General features: G+C 35.0%; 2 protein-coding genes across 3 annotated transcripts; one reads left to right on the top strand and one right to left on the bottom strand.

Annotated features, from left to right (window-relative positions):
- The first annotated feature begins 5,252 nt into the window (after positions 1-5,252).
- Positions 5,253-7,219, top strand: LOC120091104 (transcription factor MYB92-like). The gene is made up of 3 exons (XM_039048947.2): positions 5,253-5,531; positions 5,884-6,013; positions 6,211-7,219. The coding sequence occupies exons 1-3, from the start codon at positions 5,399-5,401 to the stop codon at positions 7,016-7,018; spliced, it is 1,071 nt and encodes a 356-aa protein (XP_038904875.1). The 5' UTR covers positions 5,253-5,398; the 3' UTR covers positions 7,019-7,219.
- Positions 7,220-9,495: 2,276 nt separating this feature from the next.
- LOC120091114 (Ribosomal protein L34) lies at positions 9,496-24,851 on the bottom strand. Of its 2 annotated transcripts, none has more exons than XM_039048959.2 (3): positions 24,347-24,851; positions 12,402-12,501; positions 9,496-9,774 (listed from the first exon to the last, which is right to left on the bottom strand). In XM_039048959.2, exons 1-3 carry the CDS (start codon positions 24,615-24,617, stop codon positions 9,702-9,704), a joined length of 444 nt encoding a protein of 147 aa, XP_038904887.1. In that variant the 5' UTR covers positions 24,618-24,851; the 3' UTR covers positions 9,496-9,701. The 2 variants fall into 2 exon arrangements, with proteins under 2 accessions (XP_038904887.1, XP_038904897.1); XM_039048969.2 differs by lacking the exon at positions 9,496-9,774 and adding an exon at positions 10,906-11,588 and having other exon boundaries at positions 24,347-24,828.
- Between the last annotated feature and the right edge of the window lie 382 nt (positions 24,852-25,233).

A 25,233-nucleotide genomic window follows, 5' to 3' on the forward strand; every position in this document is an offset into this window, starting at 1 on the left:
GAAAATTAGGGAGTTATTTGGAGGTCGTACAAGAACCCAAAGTGTGAATCGAGACAAGATTGATGAGTTTCAATACTAGAGATTGATTCAGAAGTAGTTTTTCTTCGTTCCCTTTATTTTTCTTTACTGTGAGAATGCATTTATAGCAATGATGCATGGCTAAATATTCTAGTTATATGGTATTGATGAACTTAGTTATGGATTTATGTTAATGCAATAATATTTTATATGGATGTTTGTCTTTTAATGATTTTCAATATTATTGTGCTTTACTACATCAATTGACCATAGATGTATGTTAGGTTGAATGTTAAAGGGAATGGTAGTATATTTAGATGGATCTATAATATTGAATTATTAGCTAAACCTTTCATGCAAAAAGTTAGATTGTTGATAAAAATTTCATGACTATTTTTAATGTCACGCTTCTTAATTTTAATTAAAGATAATGTTAATTGTATCCTACAAGGTTTATAAGTATCAATAAAGTAATTTCATCTTCAAAGCAAGTAAAATAAAAGAGTCCGAAAAATTTCTAATACTTGTATAGTAATATAAATACTTCCATTTTCACTTTTTCTTACTCACAGATCGATTTTTCAGATGATGAAAGATATTATATCCACTAAATTATATTTAGTTGGAACATCTCGTCACACTTAGATATTGAACTAACTAGTTTAATCACTTAGAATTTTACCAATGAGTTTCAAATTTAAATTTCTATTAGATCCCTAGTTTTTAAAATGTTATATTCTTACCACAAGCTTTGAGTTTAATTTTCATTTGATCTATAAATTTTAAGAATTATTTTACGGTTTTACCATTGAGTTTTCACTCATTGCCACTTTTAGTCCTTAGTGCTAAATTTCAATTTCAATTAATTAAATTAAAACAAATAAATTAGTTTTCCTTAAATTTTCAGTCACCATCAAAAGTAATTGAAAAATCTACCATAATTTTTTAAAATTTATTAATTGAAGGTCAACACCCAAGACCAAAAACGAGCATTTGTTACTTTGGGGGTAAATATAAAATCTAGCAATCTAGTGGCCAAATATAAACTAAAAGCTAAAAACTTGTGTATAAAAATATAATATTGGAAACAACATACTCAAAACTTAGAAACTATTTTTTCAATCATTTTATTACATTAATTGCTGACATGGCTAACAAACCACAGAGAATTTTTTTTTTTTAAAAAATACTTTTTAGTCCTTAAGTTCTAAGTTTCATAATGTTTCACTTCTAATTTTAGAATTTTAATTTAGTCAATAGATTTCAAAATGTTATAATTTTACCTTTGAATTTTGAATTTTGTTTCAAATTAGGAATCGTCTGTTGGCGGGCATCCTATATTCTCATAGAGTAGACATTTAGATTATCACTTTGTTTTATTATATTATAAGATGTCTTGACATTTAGAGATTCTCGAGGATTATAGATGATGCCCTTGTAGGGGCATCTCAAGAAGTTTGGTTGCCCTTCTAAAACATGAGTTTTTCATATTCTTAGGGCATCCCCATTTTACTTTTTTGTGCTTCACTCTCTCTCCCAATATATATATATTTGCATTATATAATTAAAATAAGGGCAATTGTTTAGGTAAAACTGTTAAAAATATTTACAAATATAACAAAATGTCACTGTCTATCAGTGATAGATGCTCATAGATGTCTACCGTGATTTATCACTAATAAATAGTGAAATTTTGTTATATTTGTAAATAAGTTGGCTTATTTTCGGTTATTTGAAAAAAAACCCTTAAAATAAATATTGTGAATTATGTGTATCACTCCTTTTTTATTATATCATAGTTGTTTTTTTTTTATATATTTTTTAGAGCAAGACATTAAAATTTAAATTTAAATTAACATTTAGTTTATAAAAAATTTAAATTATTATCAATAGTAATTTTTTGAGAAAAAACATATAAAACTAATATAAATTGTATTAATTTAAAAAGAAATTCAAATTGACAAAAACAAATATGTTATATAAGTTCAAATATACTAAAATTTTATAAATTAATTAATGTAAGAGCATTCTTGGAACATATAGTAAATTTAAGTCATCTTAAAGTAAAAATACTATTAAACAAAATACAGTTATCAAAGTATTTTTCGGATATCTGCAAAACATATTCCTACAAAACAAACATGACTATTTAAAGATGTCGTACATTTGTAATTCCAAGGATCTATAATTTCGGGCCTCTACAAATTATGATTATCTGAATTCCCAAAAAACAACAAACAAACAACACTTTAGGTTTCAAGATTTACACTTTTGACTTTGATTTTTCTACTACATACTCGCTTTGAGCCATTAGTATCAATATCTATTAATTAATTTAAAAGAATTATAAAAAATTAAGCTCCACAATTTTTCAAATCATTATTAAAATTAATTTTATTATTTTAATTTATGATTATTTTTAATTAATTTAACATTAAAACCAAAATTGAATATTGATATTTAGTGAAGAATTGAGATTATAAAAGAGGATTTTCAAAAATAGAAAAATAGGGAAAAATTTTTATACAAAATAGCAAAATTTTAATATTCTTTGATAGAGGTTGATAGAGGCTAGTAGAAGTCTATCAATGTCTATTAGTGGTGAAAACTTATAGAAGTCTATCACTGATAGACATTGATTGAAATCTATCAATGTCGATTAGTATTTGTTTTGCTATTTCTGTAAATAGTTTGACTTTTTTTATCTGTGAAAATTTTCCATTGTAAATCTTAAAATTTAGAAATCAAATTGAAACAAAACTAAATAGTTAAAAACTAAAAGTGTAACATTTTCAAACTTAGGGGGTGTTTAGCTGACGAACATGAGTTGATTTGAGTTTGTATAATATATCAACTCACTATTTTGCCCACCAACTTTAAATATTGGTGGAGTTGAGTTGGTATATTTTAACAACTCACCCCAATTCTCTCTTCTTCCAATGTTTTCAATGGCTTCACCCATTGGCCATTGTCACACTTTAAGAACTAACTATGGGCTCCAACAACCATCCTCAATGACAACTCTGACGACCAACTCCAGGCTTTGATATTTGCTCGACCAACTCCGACAACCAATTCTGGGCTCCGGCGACCACCTTCGGTGACCAACTCCAACGACCACCTTCGTGTTACCAACTCCAACGATCAATTTTAGGCTCTGACAACAAACTCCAATGACTAACTTCGACAACCACCTTCGTAGGCTTCAAAAATCCACCTTTGACTACAAACTCCAACAAAAATCACCTTTGATGACCACCTTTGAACAAACAACTCTGACGACCAACTCGAGGGTTCAACAACCACCTCCGATGAAAAACTCAAACAGCCAACTCTACTACCACCTTCAGGTGACTAACTTTGAACTCTGACAACCACCTCCGACTACAAACTCTAACGAAAATCATCTTTGATGATCAACTTCGACGATCACCTTCGCTGACCAACTTTAGGCTCCGAAAACTACCTCCGATGACAAACTTTGACGACCAACTCACATACCATCTTCAAGTGACCAACTTCAGGCTCTGACAACTACTTCCGATTATAAACTCCAACAAAAATCATCTTCGATAATCAACTTTGACAATCACTTCTGATTATTATAAGAATGATGACTGTTAAAGTATGTTGTAAAGTGGTTGGTTATAAAAATAATAGTATTTTGTTTACATTAAGTGCAATATTTATACATAAAAATTTATAAAAAAATATTTTTATTTAATTGAATTCACATATTAAATGAGTGTTAAGAATATTTAGACAAAAAGTATGTATGTAGTTGAAAAGTTTGTAACACATAACATAAAAAAAAACATAATGAAAAGTTTTTTTCCTGAAACATTTTATAGCAACAATTAGTGAAAAATAGAAATTTTTTCTCTAAAGATCCTCCAAATTTAGAGGAATTGAAAGTGAAATTATTTAAGAAATGTGGTAACATTTCATTGACTACTAAGATGAAGGGGGAGATTTAGTTTTTTTTTTTTTAAAAAAAAAATCATGACAGAGTAAAAATATAGAGCAACAATTGGAATAAGAAGAAAAAGAAGAAGATGATAATGAAATTCATGAAGAAAAAAAATTAAGAATCAAAAGTTTTTATTGTTCTTTGGTTTCTCATTTTATTTAACCATATTTTTGCAACAAATGTAATGGTTAATTGCCCAAAAAAGGGGGGGAAAAGAACTTTAAAAATTAAAAAAAAAAATTACAATACATATTTTCTTCAAATAAAGATGGTATAATTATTGAATAAAAAAATTTCAAAATAAAAATAGTAATAAAAAATAATTAGAGTTAAAAAAACTGCATCAGATGCCCCAAATATACGAATTCAACACTACACCATAAATACAAATACAGACATATATGAACTTGGACCAAATAACTCTGCGTCCCAAACACAGACATATATGAACTCCAGAAATATATAAACTCCACATACATATGAACTTTATTCATCCTATCTCAACTTAATGCCCCAAACAACCCGTCAGGGACGAGATAGAAACTAAACCCAAAATTCATAGATTAAAAAAATATTTTTTTTCATACTAATGTAGTATAGAAAATTCTCGGGAGAGACGGAAAAGCAAATGATTATTTAAAGATGTCGTACATATGTAATTCTAAGCATCTATAATTTTGGGCATCTAAATATTATGGTTATCTATATTCCAAAAAAAAAAAAAAACAAACCTTTAGGTTTCAAAATTTACACTTTTACTTTTGATTTTTTACTATATACTTACTTTGAGCTGATAGTGTCAATATCTATTAATTGATTTAAAAGAATTATAAATAATTAAGTTTCACTATTTTTCAAATCACTAATTAATTTCAGGATTTTACTTTACGGTTGTTCTTAATTAATTAGTAAATATTAAAACTAAAATTAATAGTTGATATTCACAACAAAATAGAGATTATAAATTGTGTAGATCTTAAAATTTAGCGATCAAATTAAAACAAAACTCAAAAATTTAAAATTAAAAGTGTAACGTTTTCAAACGTAGAGACGAAATAAAAACTAAGTCCAAAACTTAGAGATAAAAAAGTATTTTTTCTAATTATTTTCATACTAACGTAGTAGTAGAAAATTCCCGGAAATTCTGGGGAGGGACGAAAGAGCAAAACTCCCTTAGGCCATTTCTCAGAATCCCAAAGCGGCTCACAACCGTACAATTTCCCCCACATTAAATTCATAACCTCCTTCCCTTCCCGTCCCAAAATGTCATTCACACTCCCTTTCTTCAACTTTTTTTTCTCTCTCTAAAAACACAACAACCCTTTAAAGCTCCTGCTTCTCTAAAAGCTTCTCTTTTGTCTTTGCTTTCCATTTTTTCTTTTTAAGTTTTTTTAGAGAGAGATTAAGAAGATGGGACACCATTCTTGCTGTAACAAACAGAAAGTGAAGAGAGGGCTGTGGTCACCTGAAGAAGATGAGAAGCTTGTTAATTACATTTCTACCTATGGCCATGGCTGTTGGAGCTCTGTCCCTAAGCTTGCTGGTAATCACTTTCTATTTTCCCATCTCCGACATAATTACTACTAAACTCGAAAACTTAACTCATGGGTTATAGATAAGTCAACCTTTTTTTTAAAAAAATGTGTATATACATGACTCTGTTTTGATTCCGTGTCTAAAATTACTCACTCGAAACTAAAAATCGAGTCCTTTATTTATATACTTAATTTTTTTTTTCTCTATTAGATGTTTGTTTTGAAATTTAAGAAATGATTTTGTGGTTGTTTTTTATAATGGTTAGACAACTTTTAGGTTATAATGCATTTATTTAATAATATAAAATCGTCAGTCAGAGCTCTTCTTATAATTTTTTATTTTGATGGTGAGTTTTTCAGGCTTGCAACGATGTGGGAAAAGTTGTAGACTAAGATGGATAAATTATTTAAGACCTGACCTTAAACGTGGGAGTTTCTCTCCCCAAGAAGCTGCTCTCATTGTTCAACTTCATAGCATTCTTGGTAACAGGTAAGTTTTTCTCTTTTTTACTCGAGGACCGAATTGATTATCTTCTATGTATATAAGGATATTAGATTGACGAAATAATATACAAGCCTATATGTTTTTTTTTATATAGGTATGTAGAAAGATTCACCCTAATATTAATTCAGATCGAATCGAGGACTCTCTTAACCTTTTGTTTATTGGGGGATTTTTTTTTTCAGATGGGCTCAAATAGCAAAGCAATTACCCGGAAGAACAGACAATGAAGTGAAGAATTTTTGGAATTCAAACATAAAAAAGAAGTTGATTTCTCATGAGGTTTCAGCTTTGGCCACCTTTTCTGGCCGTCTCCAAAACCCTAATACTTCCATTAATAATGAGGGCTTCTTTATTCTCAATGCAAACCCTAATTTGATTTTAACCACCACTGCCCATCAAGACCAACCATGTCTTCCAATTTCAACTCTACAAGCTGGTTTTGATCATCTCATTGATTATAAGCTTGACCAATTTACCAATCTCAATCCAGATGGCAATTTGGTTCATTTACTTCCTTCCATTTCCCCCTCAGCAAACTTTTTCTCTCATGATCCTCCATTGTGGCAGTCGTTGGGAGGTTATCGTCTCCAATCGCTCGACTCTGATCATCAACCAGCCGTGGTGGTGGGTGGAGAGTTTGTCACTCCGACCACTGCATTACCGCAATACGTCGACAATTCGTTTTTGCATCCCACAACGACGATGCCGAAATTATGCGAGGTTGGCGAGGAAAATCTTTGCTCACCAATTCCACAAATTTCAGCTCCTTTGCAAGATCTTGATCCAATTACCAAATTATCAAGCTTTCCAAATGGTTACTATCCACAAGATCAATGCTTGGTAGCCAATAATCAAATGGCTATGGAGCAAATTGACATGATCATGTCATCGATCTTGCAGAACCCGCCATGCTCATCATTGTCGTCATCATCATCATTGGGGTTATCGGGATTATCAAGCGACCTTGTTTCGTCGAGTTGGGGTGCATAGGATATATAGGTACGTAGTAGTATATGGTATGTGTCTAGCTAAGTAATAATTGAAAAAAAAATGCATTTTTTTCGTTTCATATAAATGTTTGAGAAGGTAAGGGCTAGTCTACAAGGAAAAAACCTAAAAGTTACTAGTTCAGGTTCTTTAGTAAGTAATGCTTGATCAAGTACCATTCAATACATAGCCTTAATTATTTCACATGCCTCCTTCAGATTCCTCAAATATATGTTATTCTGTATACTATGTTTTATTCTTCCTACATTCTTAAGCTTATCCTATATTTGTAGCCTACTCTTTCTCTAATTTTAAGTATAATTAATGAGAACAGTTGCCTAGAAAACAAAAGATATATGAAAAGATAGATAATAAAAATGTTCCATCAAAACCTCGATTATGTTAATTAAAAACGGAATTAATTTTTTTCTTCGAGGTAAAAAAAAAAAAAAAAAAAAACTATTTGTTTCATAAGGTGTCTTGTCTCCTTATCCATTTCACTATTTTATCCGGATAGTCACTTATTTTTAATGCCAAATTGTCATGTTATACGGTACCGAAATCAACACAACATGTTTTTAATTAGCATGTGATGTTATCATTTCCTTATTTTTTTTTTAAAAAAAAATCAGAGTAGAAGATTAAAGAATATCTAAAAAATTCTTTAAAATTTTGGAACTAAATATATTTTAGTAAAAAAAAAAATTATAAATATATAAATAGAATATAGATTTTTAGTGAATGTGAAAAGAATATAAATATATTTTGGAACTAAATATATTTTAGAATATAAATAGAAATATATTGAAGAGAAGCAAATATGGAAAAGATAGAATTTCGTGCGGTTTAAATTGGCTTTTTTTTGCAAGCATAATATTATGTCAAGAGGGTCTGTTTCTTTCTTTATTATTATTATGATTTTTTTAAAAAAAGAAAAAAAAGAAAAATAAAATTTTTAACCGTTCCAAAAGAATTCTGTCATCGTTGTCACTCAACAAAATTGATAAAAATGTGTTCTTGAAGAAAGTGCCGTGTAAAGGTTGAAAATGAAATTAAGCTTAGAAATTATTGATTCTTTAACAATATTATTAAATTAATTAAGTATTTCACGTAAAAGTATTTTAGAGAAAATTTACATTATTGACACTAATAGAATTCTATCAACCTCTATCCATCTCTATAAAAAAAATTAAATTTTGTTATTTTATGTAAATAATTTTCTTTATTTTTCTATTTTAAAAAATTTTCCAATATTTTAAATAATTTTCAAAAGTATTAAGAAAACGGGTGGGTAAAAAAGTTCATTGGAAAGAGCCTTTGTAAGAATCAACTGCCAAACTCATCCTTTAGCTTAAGAAGTGGGATGTTTACCAGTTTACTCTGTGTTCAAAAGTTAAAGAAAATTCTCGAACATTGACATATGTTTTTATTAGTTGAACTATCTTCGGATCTGGTTATGAGCATAGTTCTCTTTTGTTTCTAAAGAAATTAATGTGAGGAATAAGAATGAGAAAAGGATGTGTAGGTTGAGGTTGAGGTTGTATCATAATTATGGTGCCATGCATTTATGGCAACTGCACATACTCCAGTGTCCTAAAGATAGGCACTGAACTACATATAGCTTGTATACCAAATCATTTCAATTTTCAATGTTGGTCTTTGAGTATGGAAATTCCTTGTCAACTCCTAAGGCCTTCACACAAATTGAAAAATGCAATATCTTATTCTAATTCCAATCTCAAATAGCTTCTACAGCTGAGAGTAACCTAAACAGTTTAAATATTAATTTGATCAATGTACTTTTGATTTTAGTTCATTTTGGTCCCATAGTTCCAACTTTTTAAATTCAAAGCATTGATTTTGATCCTTATAATTAAAAATAGACTATTTTAATCCCTATTAGCAAAACTTCAACATAAATTCACAAGGCATTTAATACAAATTTATGGCTTAAACTTTAGCATCATGATCAAAGAAATGAGATAAAAATGAATTCAAAGGGATGAAATGATCCCACTTTTAATGTATGGGATAAAAACAGGCATCTCAAAGGACTAAAATGAACCATGGATGTTTTCAAAGTATAGGACTAAAATCAAAAGTACAAGATCTAAAATAATATTTATAATTTTTTTTTATAGGAGAATAATATCTAAACAAAAAAAATGATACTCCAAACTCAACAAGAATTTAGATAAGTTAATGGTTTTAGTTTTAAAATGACTTAAAAACCTAATGTGCCAAAGTGAACTTAGTTAAGTGGTGGTATTCGCATGTACTTTGTCCTTTGAGCTTAGAGATTCAATCCTCCACTCGCAATGGTTGTACTATAAAAAAAAAATAAAAAATAAAAAACCCTCACACATTGTTCCTTTCGCACCTTTCAAAGGTATGTTTATCTGCTCTGCAGCATCAACAGCCACCATGAACCGAAAGTAAAGTGTTTTCTAGCCAAGTTAAGAAAGAAATAAAAATAAGAGTAACTGAAACTTCAATATGGAAGGTAATTTTAAAAGCAGAGAAGTTTATACAGACTGTATTCCGAGGCCTAAGACGACAACCGACAATAAAAGGGGTTATTCAGCCAGTGATAACATTCTTTTGAGTTAATTAAAGAAAAAAACTAGCATAGCCTACACAAGATATTGGCAGGGCAATTCAAAATGGACCTGACTTGAGATGAACATTACGCAGTTACTCTTGATCGGCCCTTTGCAATCCTTCGAGCAATAACTTTCCGTCCACCCTTGGTTGCTTTGCTGCTCAAAGAAGAACAAGTGATTTTTAATGCACATTTTGAAATGAAGTGTTACATTCCCTTCTAAAGCTAATCTAGCCAGCCAAACTAATTTCCGTAGGCTGGTAACTTTGTTTTTTTTACTCCAAAAAATCAATGCAGATAAGCTAGTTAAGTATTAAGGAAGTTGGACAACATATGATGCTACTTCAAGGTTGAGTATAAATTACGGCAAGAGAGAAATGTTGGCACTTATATTAATCGGTCAGAATTATCTTTTTTGAATGGGAAATTTGATTGTAAGCTAGGTACTTGGCCTTCCAACTATTTTGGTCTTCTTTTGGGTGGTATTCAAAAGAGTAGTTCTCTATCATTTGGCAGCTGGTTAATGAAAGAGCACCGCAAACTTTATAATTGGAGATATGCGTACTTCTCCGAGGGCGGTTGGCATACACTCATTCCAGCCACATTTTCTAATATGCTCACTATCTTTCTATGTTTAAATTACCAACAGGGGTTGCAAAATCTACGGACAGAAGCTCTTTAGGTCTCGTTTGTTTCATAGGTTTTCTCATATGACTTCATACGGACATTTAATATCCTTGTTTGTTTCACAGAATTCCACTTTTTAAAACCCAAAATATTATCATCCAAGAAACTTTAAAACCCATATGACATGAATTTTTTAATACCAACAAAAATGTGGGATTTTTATGTCTGAGAGATAAATAGTAAAAATAAATTTTAATTAATTTTTAATTGATATCAAGTATTCATTACTATTAATCATAATTAATTATTAAATATAAATATATTATTTAGACTTGATAAATTTCAACTAATATATTTACCATTAATATTTTATACTATCTTAACTATTTAATATAAATTATTATTGTTAATTATCAATATTCTAATTAATTAATTAATTAATTTAAATTAGTTTAATTATGTTTAATTAAAAAGTATATATTTATTTTTTATTTTATTAATTAAATAATTAATTAACATAACAATAAATTAATTAATGTTAAGTTTAATTGATCTCTTGCATTTAAGTAAGTAATTTACTTTTAGTTTCTATATACAAATTAATTGAATACAAATATTTAATTTCTAGACATTAATTATCATGCACATCTAAACACATATATTAATTATCCCAAACATTTAAAATCCAGACATTCAAATCTCAAATATTTAATATCTAAATCCATGAAACAATATCTACGATCCAAACAACACCTTAAAGATTTTTTTCTCTTTTTTGAGGGATCTAGTGGTGATGGCAGATTACATAAGTATTAACTGAGATATTCAGCCTCCCTTATTCATGGGTGGCCTTGGCATTGGTGATATGAGGCCTAAGAATGATGCTGCCCTTGCTAAATGGATCTTGAGGTTCAAACCTGAAGAAAAGACTGGCCAAATATTATAAAGTGGCTGATTTTGTTAGCCCAGCTCGTATATTTAGAACTAATCCTAAGGCACCAAGGAGATTCATATGCTCTACTGCCCATCTGATTAAGGATCGTATCCAAAGGAGGATTGGCAATGGTTATCATACTTTCTTTTTGGACTGATTTATGGCTTTATTGTGGTGTTATTGCATCTTCCTTTCCCCGGTTATATAGGCTGTCCAGTAGGCCCCCGGTGCCATTATAGCAGATTGTCGTAACTTCATACATCTTGCTTGGGACTTGGGTCTTCGGCGAAGTCAAGATGAGGAAATTTTGGTGGGGGCTAGTCTCTCCCACCTTTCTACCATCAATCTGACTAAAGTGAGTAATTTTTGGTGTTGGCCTCAGACTCCACAAAGAAGTATTCCATCAGTTCCTTAATTGAAGATTTAGTACACATGTCAATGGCTCATCAACAATCTTTATGTTTTAAAAAAAAAAAAAAAAAAAAAAAAAAAAAAAAAATCTTTATTCGTTCATATAAAAAGACCCTTATCCTAAGAAAAATAAAATTTTTCTTTGAGAACAGTCATAATGGAGATTGATATGGCAGACCATCTTTAAAAAGGATGCCTTTCTCTCTTTCTTCCTCTTGGTGTGTTATGTGTAACACATGCCAAATCTCTAGCGCATCTTTTTGGTTGTATCCATTTTGCACTTCCCTATTGGAATATTATGTTAGAAGCTTCTAGGTGGAATTTGGCCATGCCTGCAACTGCAACTATTTTCGAGGCTTGAGTATCCGCGGGAACCCTTTTAGACAAGAAGACCCTTTGGCTTGCTTTCAAGTAAATGATCTTTTGGATTCTTTGGTGTGAGAGGAATGGGTGAGGTTTCAATGATCGTAACTCCACTTTCGATAGTGTTGTGGATTTGATTACTTACTAATACTCTTTCTTCATCTTTATTGATCTAAATGTAAACATCCCTTTAGAGCTTTCAGCCTCTCTTTTTTAATTTCAAATGGGCGATCATTCTTGTAATCCACCTTACAACCTATACCTATTGGTGATTGGGAGTGATTTTGCTCCTTTTTTCATTTCATTAAAAAAACGAGAGAGAGAAACTTTACCACAAAACTCTACCAGGCATGTTTAAGCAAAGAGTAACATTATTTGCAAAATATAAATCCTCCTTCGTAAAAACATTACATAAAAAAATATACATGCAGAAAAGGCAATGGGGATACCGGGCAAAAAATCCATGATTCCTTTTTCGCCTGATGATGCTAGGTTGAAAAGTCCTTTTAGGAAATAAGAGCATTGGTTCTTGGGTTGAAGAAGCATCTCCTGCGGAAAGAAAAGAATAGTGCCTTAATTATATAAAAATAACAATACAAAGAAGCAATGACAGGTTAAACTATCATTTGAGCCCAACAAATTGTTTCTACAAAGCATAATTTTAATAAAGGGAATCCATATATTTACAAATTACTCGGACAGCCAGATACAGGAAGGTCAAAATATTTACAAACTACTTGAAACAAGTTTTTCTTTATTCAGGATGCTCAACTTGCAGTGCACACCCATTGAGAATGCTAAAGAAAGATCTATCTCAAAAAGACTGAAAATGAGAGCTTTGACACCTATGACCTCCACCCTTAAGCAACTCAAAGTTAAACAATCACAATACTATGTTAGGTACTCGGACGCAAAAAAAATACAGAAAAAAAAAACATTAAGGATAACTATATTGCAATATCAGTAAAGAAATTACAATGTAATAACATTTTGAGAGGGCTATCTCTCTCAAAGTCTCACAAAGGACACTACCCAAACTTTTCATCTCCCAACGTCCTTAACACCCTCTATTTATAACAAAGCGCTCCTCGCTAATTACCCTTAAACCCTTACTAATAATATCATACTAATCTTACCAATATACCCCTAACTAATATTGCCACACTACCCCACCCTTCAAAAAAATCTTGTGCTTGAAGTGTGCTTATCAAAACACAATAAAAAAAATTGGGTAACGATTGAATAATACTTTTTTTAACAACAAAATCCCATAATCTAATACCCATCAGAAGTTGAAATTGGAAATAGTTGATTAACACGTTCTTCGGATGGTGGCAAGTGGTGGAGGTACAGGCGGTGGCAAATGGTGTCAATAGTCATTGGCGTTTGCTTGCCCAGTTGTAATTGATTGGCAGCATGGGTGAAGAGCAAACTACCGTGCAGTTAGGGTTAGTTACTTCTCATGAGAATGATATTACCATAGCAGGTGGGTCCTGGGTTTAAAACAAAGAACAATCTGAATCGAAACCCATCTTGTAAAAAAAAACTCTTGTTTTCTGACTTTGCAAGAAAATGGGCCCCATCTCCATGGCTAAAATCCAGCCCATTAAAACATAACTTACCCAACCCATGATTAAGAAGTCAACAGTTCCAACCCTTTCCAACACATTTTGTTGTCACGTGAATAAAGATAGGGTTTTTCAACCCAACACCAACTTCCTGACATTTATTTTCTTCAGTTTCTAACCTATCATCATGGACACTCACTAGCAAATGAATATTGCCTCATCGTCTTCGTAGGGACTTTTTCTTTGGCCACACCCATGCTTGTCGCCAGTAGTGATCTCCTTCAATGGTTTCTTCATGGTTGTCCCTCCCTAATCTCTTCACCCTCTCTTCACGAAACTTGCAACATTGTTTTCCCTGAAACTTCATCTCCAACCATATCGGCGTTCGCCGTTTCTTCCACCCGCCACTATGTTTTTCTGACCATTTGACCACCACATAGTTCTTTATCCAACATTTCTTTGTCTGCACACTACCTTGCCTCTCTGACCACTGGTTCGTCAGTAGGTTCTCCCTTCTCTCCCGTTGTTGCTTTTTGACTCTGTCTTCACCCACAACTCCTTTTTCTTTGGCCACACACACGCTTGTCGCCAGTAGTGATCTCCTTCAATGTTTCTTCATGGTTGTCCCTCCCTAATCTCTTCACCCTCTCTTCACGAAACTTGCAACATTGTTTTCCCTGAAACTTCATCTCCAACCATATTGGCGTTCGCCGTTTCTTCCACCCGCCACTATGTTTTTCTGACCATTTGACCACCATATAGTTCTTTATCCAACATTTCTCTGTCTGCACACTACCTTGCCTCTCTGACCACTGGTTCGTCAGTAGGTTCTCCCTTCTCTCCCGTTGTTGCTTTTCGACTCTGTCTTCACCCACAACTCCTTTTTCTTTGGCCACACACACGCTTGTCGCCCGTAGTGATCTCCTTCAATGTTTCCTTCATGGTTGTCCCTCCCTAATCTCTTCACCCTCTCTTCACGAAACTTGCAACATTGTTTTCCCTGAAACTTCATCTCCAACCATATCGGCGTTCGCCATTTCTTCCACCCGCCACTATGTTTTTCTGACCATTTGACCACCGCATAGTTCTTTATCCAACATTTCTTTGTCTGCACACTACCTTGCCTCTCTGCCACTGGTTCGTCAGTAGGTTCTCCCTTCTCTCCCGTTGTTGCTTTTCGACTCTGTCTTCACCCACAATTCCTTTTTCCTTCCTTCCCTTTTGCCTCTTCATTTGGTTTTCCCTCACGTTTTCAGGTGTCCTCAGCTAAGATTGACGCCTTCTAGCCAAAATATGAATGCGCTTACAAGATAGTGTCTAAACAAGGTTGTGGTTGATCTATGGTCCAATTGATTTTTCCTTGCTCCCATTTTCTTTCACTACCTCAATTGTTGTCAACCGTTCTGTTCTCTCTTTCACTTTCCATGCATCATGGATTGAAATCCTTAAACTCTTTTTGCATTGAATCCAACTTCCTTTGTACCTCCAACAACTAAACTCTTTGCATTGAATCCAACTTCCTTTGTACCTCCAACAACCTATCTAACATACAATTAAGCATTTCCATATCCAAATCCATAGTCAAAATTAATCTAACATACAATTAAGCATTTCCATATCCAAATCCATAGTCAAAATGAAGGCAACTAGAACAAACGTACTCGGACACCAATTTGTTAGGTTAGGTCTGGACACAAGAAATACAAAAAAACACTAAAGATAACTATGTTGCAATATCAATAAAGAAATTATAATATAATCATTAATAGCCTTTCGAGAGGGCTCTTTCTTCCAAAATGTCCCACAAAGGACACTACCAAAATTCTTCACAACTGCTAAGGTCCTTAATTACCCCTAAGCCCTTATTAACACCATACTAATCTTACCCATGTATCCCTAACTAGTACTCCCACATTTTTCCTTCCTTCTCTTGATGATAGATCTCCCCAGGAAACACCCAATGAACCACCCTCATTATGCCATATTTTTCCTACTTCCTAATCCTATCATTACTCCACCACAAAAAACACCTTGTCCTCGAGGTGTGGATAAAGATCATCCAATTTCTCTCGGGGTTACACCACCAAGTAGCAAGACCATTTTCCACAAAGCTCCTCATTTTGTTATGTACAAATCTCCTCGCTATTTAGTTGAGGGAACACCAAAGTTCTCCAGAAAAACATTCCAAATCAAGGTGGCAAAGTTATGGCTCCAAAGTACATGGTCCAAACTCTCTAAAGCATATTTACAGAACACATCACCTTTTCTTTCCTCCTTTCAGATAAAAGACAAACTTGCATTTAAAAAGAATGAAAGAGTATAAGGATATTAAAATAATAACAATAATAATAACCCACAAAAGGGAGCAACTTATGAGAACCGAGAGGGGCGCTCTAGAGGCTATGAGACTCTCTAGACTTTTCTCCCCCCACCATCTTCCTCCCACAACCAACCTACCTTTGCTGCAGCACCATGATTCATGTCATCGTCGATGGCTGGAAAACGAACCTCCTTCACTTTCGATCATAAGACCTTCACCGTTGCCCCTCATAAACACACCCAAGGCCGCTCCATTCAGATTACCGAACATCAACCACTCCTTTTCATTCAATCTTCAGTGGATATCATCAACCCTGCAACAGCTCATTGATGCCCCTTTCAACCAAAAGTTCTCCAAGGAAGATCGATCAGATGGCCATGTATTCTGGATTGAAAAAATATCAAATAGACAAGGACACTGTGTAGAAATTGAAAAGCTGAAAAATAGTGGGGGCTGCCATAAATTGATTGTCCCAGCCGGAGAAAATAGAAAAGGATGGCAACTCTTTATAGACATGCTCTCCAGGGGATATCAATCAGATCCAAAACCACCAGAAGTCGTTAATGTTGACAATGTTGACAAAGCGATAGTCACCAACCACCAATTTATTGCTCCATCCTTCAAATCGGTTTTACAAGACAACATTAATGACCAAGACTTGGAAGAAAGTCATCAAAAGACCGGATAAATCATGCCTCTCAGTATGAATTTGCTACCTTACACATGACGACTGTTGTTCTTTTCAGGAACTCCTTTCACGATGATTGGTTCGATATACAAGAAGCTCTACGAGAAAACATTAGGGGAAAATGTACTATCAGCCCCCTACAATTTGACCGAGCCATTCTTACTTGTGAAAACAGAGAGCATAAGCAATCCATATTGCCAAGGAATGTGATTGGCAAACCATCGGAGGACATAAGGTCAAGTTTGCTGATTGGGATCATGCTACTCTATTATCTAAGATAAAAGTACCGTCATATGGCGGCTAGATCAAAGTGAGACATCTCCTGCTTGACCTGTGGACGATTGAAACCTTCAAGCTCATCGGAGATATGTGTGGAGGCCTCTGTGATATTGCTAAAAAGACCCTTTCCCACCTGGATATGATGAAGGTCTGTCTGAAAGTGAAGGAGAATCAATTGGGTTTCCTCCCCGCCTTTGTTCACCTACCCTCTTCCTCATTGAAGTCAATGATGGTCGAGATAGATCCCCTTTTCAGCCGGATAACCATATTGGCTTTATCGCCAGTGTCCATGGATACCGATCAAAGAAACACATGCGCCAAGCTGCCAAGGACAAAGCCTCTACAAATCCCAAAGCCACGCGCTCTGCACAACCTGACCAACAATCACATCTCCAACCTGCCTTTGACCTATCGCCGTCCTCTCCAAACCTAATTGCCATTTCCCCCTCTTTACCCAATGGTCAAAAAGCCCTACTCCCAACTAACTTACCAGATCTTCCCGATTCTTTAAATCCCAATCCCTAACCCATACCCCACCAAAATCCCTCGCCCAACCCCATTTCCAATACCAACTCTATACCCGATGCAATCATTGGGCCCTCACTTACCCGCCCACCCCTTCTTTTGATACCTCTCCTAAGTCGGGCCCAAACACTGGACCCATACCTACCTACCGCCCCCCCCCCCCCCCCCCCACCTACTCACCAAAGCAAACCACTCCAAATCCTTCGGATCCGCATCATTTTAAACCAAATACTAAGCCACTATCATCACTTTAATTTTCCCCTTTTCCCGATCAACTTCTGCTTTCTCCCCATGTGGATTATCATAAACCAACTCCGCCTCCATTGTTCCTTACCCAACTAGCTCAAATCAGCCCACCCCCGATGCCATTTGCCCAATTGTTAACAGTGGCAAGCAGACTTACCTCCTTAAGGTCACTCATCATTCGACTGGGAAAAGGATTGACCAACAATCCGATTCTAAGCAGTTTTCCAGTCCCTATGCCGAGTTGGTTTCAACTAGGTAGGACCCTTGATCACCTTTATCGGCCTTCTCTCTTGATATCTATGAAGATGCCCCGAGTTATCAAGCTGTCTGAGATTATGAGCTTATGATGTCTACCAATGATGAAGATGCTAGTGAAAACCTTCTTTTGAACAGAAAAGGTGTCAGGGTAGAATATAGCCCTCTACTTCACCCGAGTGTTCGTACGCCAGCACCTTGGCTTCTGAAAAAATGGTCTTTGTATTGTGGCTATCCCGAGCAAAACAAAAAAAAAGGTGGAAAGTCAAATTCGAAAGCTACAAGACTTAAAAGGGAGCTAAAAACCTTGCATCCTCCATTAATTATGACAAGGAACAATTGCACCATGTTTAAGAAGGGTCGCCTACCCTTGAATGATTATCCTTTCATGGAATGTCTATGGCCTCTGCTTGAGGAAGAAAAAAGCAACAGTTAAAGGCCTTCTCAACAAAACCAATGCCACATTTGTTGGCATTTGTTATCTTACAGAAAACAAAGAAAGCTAATATCGATCAGAAGTTTATCAAAACTATTTGGAGCTCTCGTCACCTTGCTTGGGCCTCCTTGGATGCGATCAATATGGCTGGTGGTATCCTTATAATGTGGAATGATCCATCTACCAATGTTGACAAAATCATTAACCACTCTCTTTCCTTACGTCTTTCTCTCATGGATGGTTACACTTTTTGGTTGACAGGAGTATATGGGTCATCTAAAGGAAAAGATGGGGATCAATTATGGAAAGAGCTTTAACGTCTCTCTCATGGATGGTTACACTTTTTGGTTGACAGGAGTATATGGGTCATCTAAAGGAAAAGATGGGGATCAATTATGGAAAGAGCTTTAACGTCTCTCTCATGGATGGTTACACTTTTTGGTTGACAGGAGTATATGGGTCATCTAAAGGAAAAGATGGGGATCAATTATGGAAAGAGCTTTAACGTCTCTCTCATGGATGGTTACACTTTTTGGTTGACAGGAGTATATGGGTCATCTAAAGGAAAAGATAGGGATCAGTTATGGAAAGAGCTTTATGACCTTGCTCAACTTTGCAATGTTCATTGGGTTATTAGAGGAGACTTCAATGTAACAAAATGGTCACTTGAAAAATCAATTGGCAAGTTGAGAACTGCTAGCATGGACCACTTCAACAAATTCATTGATGATTGCTCTCTCATTGATCCTCCCCTATCAAATGGCAAGTATACATGGTCCAATTTTAGATCACCACCAGTGATGACGTTAATTGATCGGTTTCTCATTTCGAGCTCATGCATTGATAAGTTCACTAGTGGCATTGTCAAACGCCTTCCTCGACCAACATCTAACCATTATTTGATCCACTTGACTCTTGGAATACAAAGATGGGGTCCTGGTTACTTCAAATTTGAAAATATGTGGATGGAACATCATTCCTTTACCAATCTGCTCTCTAGTTGGTGGCAAAGTAACAATATAAATGGTTGGGTTAGCCATGGCTTTATTCAAAAGCAGAAAAATCTCAAGCAAATACTGAAAATATGGAACAAAGACACATTTGGTCGCTCACAAACCAAAAAGATAGATCTGATGTCCGAATTTAGTAGATTGGATGATTATGTAGAGGCATATGGTCTCGACCAAGCTGCACAACTCCGAAGAACTTCTATTAAAGCCAAACTCATTGATCTATCTTTCTCAGAGGAAATTAGTTGGAGGCAAAAATGTAATATTAAATGGGTTAAGGAGGGGGACGATAATAGTAGACTTTTTCACATATTTATGTCCTATGGAAAAAGAAAGAACACGATTGTTGAGATTCTTCCTAAATAGGGGCAAAGCTTGCTTGATGACAGTGAGATTGAGGCTGAGTTTCTTGAATTCTACCATGATCTATACAGAAAAGAGCCAATAACAATTGGGACCCTATCTTATAAAAGCAATCTTATGCCTTGGAAGCCCCATTCACTAAAAATGAGATTTGGCATGCTGTTTTTGATTTGGGGACTCATAAATCCTCGGGCCCTGACGGTTATACTTTATAGTTCTTCAAAAAGTATTGGAACATCCTTAAGTGTGATATCAAAAGAGTGTTCAAAGACTTTTCTGAGAAAGCTATTATCAATGCTAACCTCAATGAAACGTATATATGTTTGATTGCTAAGAAAGTGGACGCCAAAAGGGTTGGGGACTATAGACTGATCAGTCTCACCACATGCCTTCACAAAATTATTGCAAGGGTCTTATCCAAAAGATTAAAGAAAGTCCTACCAAACACCATCACTAAAAATCAATTTGCTAAGAAAGTGGACGCCAAAAAGGTTGGGGACTATAGACCGATCAGTCTCACCACATGCCTTCACAAAATTATTGCGAGGGTCTTATCCAAAAGATTAAAGAAAGTCCTACCAAACACCATCACTAAAAATCAATTTGCCTTTGTGGTTGATCGATAGATTATTGATGCCTCCTTGATTGCAAATGAATTGATTGATCACCACATTAGAAACAAAACCAAAGGCTTCGGGATAAAGCTGGATGTTGAGAAAGCTTTTGACAAAATTTTGGCTGCAAAAGGCTTCGGTAATACCTGGAGAAGATGGATTAGAGGTTATATTTCTTCTACAAACTTCTCCATTATTATCAATGGAAGACCTAGTGGTAAATCAAAGCATCTCGTTGCCTCCGTCAAGGAGACCCCCTCATCCCTTTCCTATTCACCTTGGTGGTTGATTGTTTCAGTAGAATGCTCACCAATGGCATGATTGTTGGCCACATTGAGGGCTTTACGGTTAGAAATTCTGGGCTCAACATCAACCATTTGCAATTTGTTGATGATACCATTCTCTTTTCATCCTACAATGATGAAAAATTGGCAAATTTATTTAAGATTAGTGGATCCTTTGAGCAAGCCTCTAGTCTTCGCATCAACTATTCCAAATCTGAGATTTTAGGCATTCACTTAGATAATGCCTTGGTTAATACAGTGGCTACTTCATATGGCTACAAGGTTGGCACTTGGCCATCTACATACCTCAGATTACCATTGCATGAGAAAACATCATCTATTACTTTTTGGGAGCCTATTATTGAAAAGGTGGAAAGACATCTTAATAGTTGGAATGGCAGTCATGTCTCCAAAGGAGGCTGGTTTACTTTGATACAAACCACTCTTGGCAACCTCCCTACATATTACTTGCCTATCTTCAATTTCATCCAAGGCTATTTATCGAATTGAGAAACTTTATAGGAAATTTTTGTGGAACGGGCAAAAAGACAATAGAGGTATCCATTCAATTAGATGGGAAATTGTTCAACTTCCCACTAAAGAGGGGGGGCCTTGGCTAGACTGATTTTAAAAAAATGAAATAATGCCTCTTAGCAAAATGGATTTGGAGATATCAAATCGAGAAGAATGCCCTTTGGAGACTCATTATTGACGCAAAGTATGGTTCACCATTATAAACCACAAAATAGGCTCTTTAAAAGATTCAAAGGAACTTGGGTACACATAGCTAAGATGAGTGACCTCATCCTCGATAACATTGTTCATGTGATTGGCAATGGTCGTAATACTTTATTATGGAAAGACCATTGGGTGGGAACCACCTCCCTTAAAGATGCTTTCCCGAGGCTTTTTGCTCTAGCTGAACACAAAGATGCCACCATTGCTCAATGCTGGAACCATGACCATCAAGCATGGGACCTTGGAATGAGACATAACCTAACAGAAACCGAGATTGTGGAATGAACTACCATGTCCTCTTTGCTCTTGCCCCCAATCAACCCTATAGTGAATGATACTTGGGGATGGATTCTTGATAAATTTGGTCAATTTTCATCAAAGTCACTCTACACATGGCCTCTAGAGGACACAATCAAAGTACTTCTCTCTACAAAAATATTTGGAAAAGGTCCCAACCCAAAAAGGGTTCGGTTCTTCCTATGGGAAGTCAATCATGGTAGCATAAATACTGCAGATGTTCTCATCAAAAAAGGCCCTATGGATTTCATTAACTCCTAATTGGTGTGTTCTTTTCCATCAAAATAGTGAATCCATTATGCATCTATTGATCTTTTGCGACTTTGCTCAATCATTTTGGGAGAGAATTCTGCAGTGCTTCAATTACCATATGGTGTTCCCAAATGACCCTCTCACTTTATTGAATGTACTTCTTATTGGCCACCCATTCAAAGAAAAGCGGGAGATCTTGTGGCATTCATTATCAAAGCATATTTATGGCTCATTTGGAATGAACGAAACAATCGGGTCTTTGAAGATAGAGATGAATTTCACTAGCCTTTTTTATCATCTTTTGTATACAGCCTCTCACTTGGTGTAAGCTTACCCCATCTTTTTGTGATTACAGTCTTACATCTCTTACTACACAGTGGAATACTATTATGTAATCTCTCATGGCAATTTGCCCTTTTGTAATTTCTACTATCAATGAAATTTTTCTGACTGTTTCTCATAAAAAAAAAAAAAAAAAAAGAAGAAGGGGTCGATTAGTAATGTTAGATGAAATAATTAAATTTACCTTCACCAATTAGCTTAAGCTTTTCAGTTAATTGGTGATTTAAACATGGTATCAGAGCGCAAAAAGTCCAAATGGGTTTTTGGTCCAATAAAAAGAAATTGAGATCCAATCAATATAAAGAAATTGGAAGGTGGAGGAAATCTTAGATTCTCTGAGAGTGTCAGTTTGTAAGATCAGTGTGGAATGACATTTTTCAGGAGTTTGATTTTGCACTTGCTTGTCAGAGGGATGTTCGTTCGATGATTAGGGAGTTCCTCCTTCATCCACCTTTTAAAGAGAAAGCCTGTTTTCTTTGGCTTACGGGGATGTGTGGTTTATTGTGGGATCTTTGAGGGAAGGAATATTAGAGTGTTTCGTGGTAGAGAGCGACCACAGTGATGTTTGGTCCTTGGTGAGGTTTCATGTTTCTCTGAGGGCTTTGATTCCGAAGACTTTTTCTAATTATTCTCTAGGAAATATTTCTCTTAGTTGAAACCCTTTCTCTAGGAGTCGGTTAAGAACAAGGTGCAAAGAATTTTGTGAGATTTCCTTTGGGGAATTGGGGAGAGACTAGCCCTCTCAAAATGTTAGGTTATCTTGTTACTTTTCTTTCAATATTACAACATATTTCCATATTTGATTGTACTTGAATTTTTTGTGTTGTTCTTGAGTGTTTCCTTGTTAGGTGGTATCCTAACACAACCCTACAAAAAGGGGCTCCAGTCAAGAAAAAAAACACCTAACAAATAATTACAAAAAGAGTTTGACACTGACACCTAGAGAGACAAGGAATCGCACAAGGGACCAAAGATCAAAAGGCTCTCTATCAACCTTTCTGAAAAATCTATGGTTTCTCTCCCCCAATTCCCCACAATACAGAACAAACTCTGAATTGCCATAAAAATCTCCCCTTCTATTGAAACGCAGATGGAAGGGGAACTCCTCAATCATATTGCTAAAGCCTCTATGTAGGGCAGGATGAAGGCCAATCACACCAAAGTAATTCCCTAGAAACCAAGCATAATCACAATTCCGACGTAAATGATCTAGGTCTTCCACCAACCTTCAACAAAATATTCAGCAAAATAGACCAACTAGCAAAGGTGGCTTCCTCGAGAACCTATCAAGAGTATTGACTCTTCCATGAATAACATGTCAAACAAAGAACTTCACTTTTTTTGGAGTGTTCACCTTCCAAAGAACAAAAAGCAACTCCTTAAAGGGATAAGGGTTCAACAAGTAGTGAAGAAAGGAGCTACAAGAAAAGCCCTCATAAAGGTTGGGGCTCCATAAATGAATTTCCCTTTTCCCTAGTCTATGCTTGAACTCCCTGATTAAAGAAAGGAGTGTATGACCTCTATCACTTCCCCATCAAACAACGAAAATGGAACCCAATGCACATAACACATCACTTAGAGCCCAAGAGCATGAGGAAAGCGTCTAAATAGAATGGGCAGTGTTAATCCTCTCACAGTCCCATGCAAAACCCAAAATAGAAAGGGATAAAAGTAATAAATAACCCAGAAATACGGGAATTCGAGCTGCGATATCATGCTTTAAACTAACAAGCATGGTTCACATGATATTTTCCACAACCAAAGTCAGTTCCTTAGGGAGTAAGTAGATAGACACCCCTCAGCATTATCACAGTGGGTAGACTCTGGCAGGCAAGTATCTTCATTGGCAACAAGGTTCTCAAAACTAATTGAGCAGTCATCTCTGAAGCTTGACTGACTGGCTAATAGTTTTCGCATCCTAAAGTTTCTCTTAGCCACAAGAGAGGCAAAATGTTATGCAATTCAGAAACACTTGACAATCCCACTTTCGCTTAGACTTCAAACTTATGATTATATAAGGCAGTTAATATAAATTAGAAACTACCACAGAAAGATGCAGTATGAAAATTAAGTTACTTTTAAACTCATACGAAAAAATAGGATGCAACAGAATCCACATGCACTATGAATTAACTTTCAATATCAGTTCAAGCAGAGGAAGAAAAAATATAGCATACCATCGGGCAAGAAGAACCGGAGCGACGGAAGCCCAAAAGGAAAGAAAATGCCTTCCAATTCGAGCTTCCTCAACGATTCGGTGTCATTCTGCTGCAAATGATGAGCAGTCTGATCCTTGGAGACTGAAGGAAAAAGCATCGGAGTGACTTCAACGCCATGGCCATAGGACAGAGCTTGGTTACTACAAATCCTGTGACTCTGATGCGTTGAACTTAATCGCAATCGATTAATCAAAGAATTTCCCGTCCGAATCAGAAGTTTGGACGCCATTAGCAAAAGAACGAGCTCACTAATCCTTAGAAATCAAAGATGGACGTGGCGGTGAGGTTTGTGACAGTGGCAGCAAAAGGTAAGGTTGGTGTAGCTGTTGCAGGAGAGCGAGGGAGAAGAAAGCAAATTTCCGGTGGGTTAGCGGCGGTGTGCGTGTGTGGCAAAGATGGGAGAAGGAGAACTCCAAGAAAAAGAAGACGAGTGGGGCGAATGAACGAAAGTGCTAGGGTATATGTATTATTATTTTTTTTTCCTTCTTTTAATTTTTTTTTTCTTTTCATTTTTTTTTTTTTTTTTGAGATATTTTCCTTCTGGTTTTTCAAACAATGCATTTATTATTGAGTTTGGTATCATTTTAGTTCTCAAATAGCTAAAAGAAGTTAAACTTGAGATCTTTTTTTAGTATATGTTTTTAATTTCTGGTTGAGTCGGATGTGGCATCGATGTCTTAATAGATGTTTACTGCTTTCTTTTTTAAAAAACACTTAAGATAAGGGGTTTGAAGAATTTTAGACTCTGCATCCTTTAAAGTTTTTTTATGCACAACACAATGAGCCATCTCTTGTTGGTTATGAAGAACATGAAAGAAAAGCAACAAACCCCATTTTACCACCTT

The sequence above is a fragment of the Benincasa hispida genome, chromosome 1, assembly GCF_027475165.1.
Source record: "Benincasa hispida cultivar pf3 chromosome 1, pf3_genome.v1.1, whole genome shotgun sequence".
Taxonomy (NCBI): Eukaryota; Viridiplantae; Streptophyta; class Magnoliopsida; order Cucurbitales; family Cucurbitaceae; genus Benincasa; species Benincasa hispida.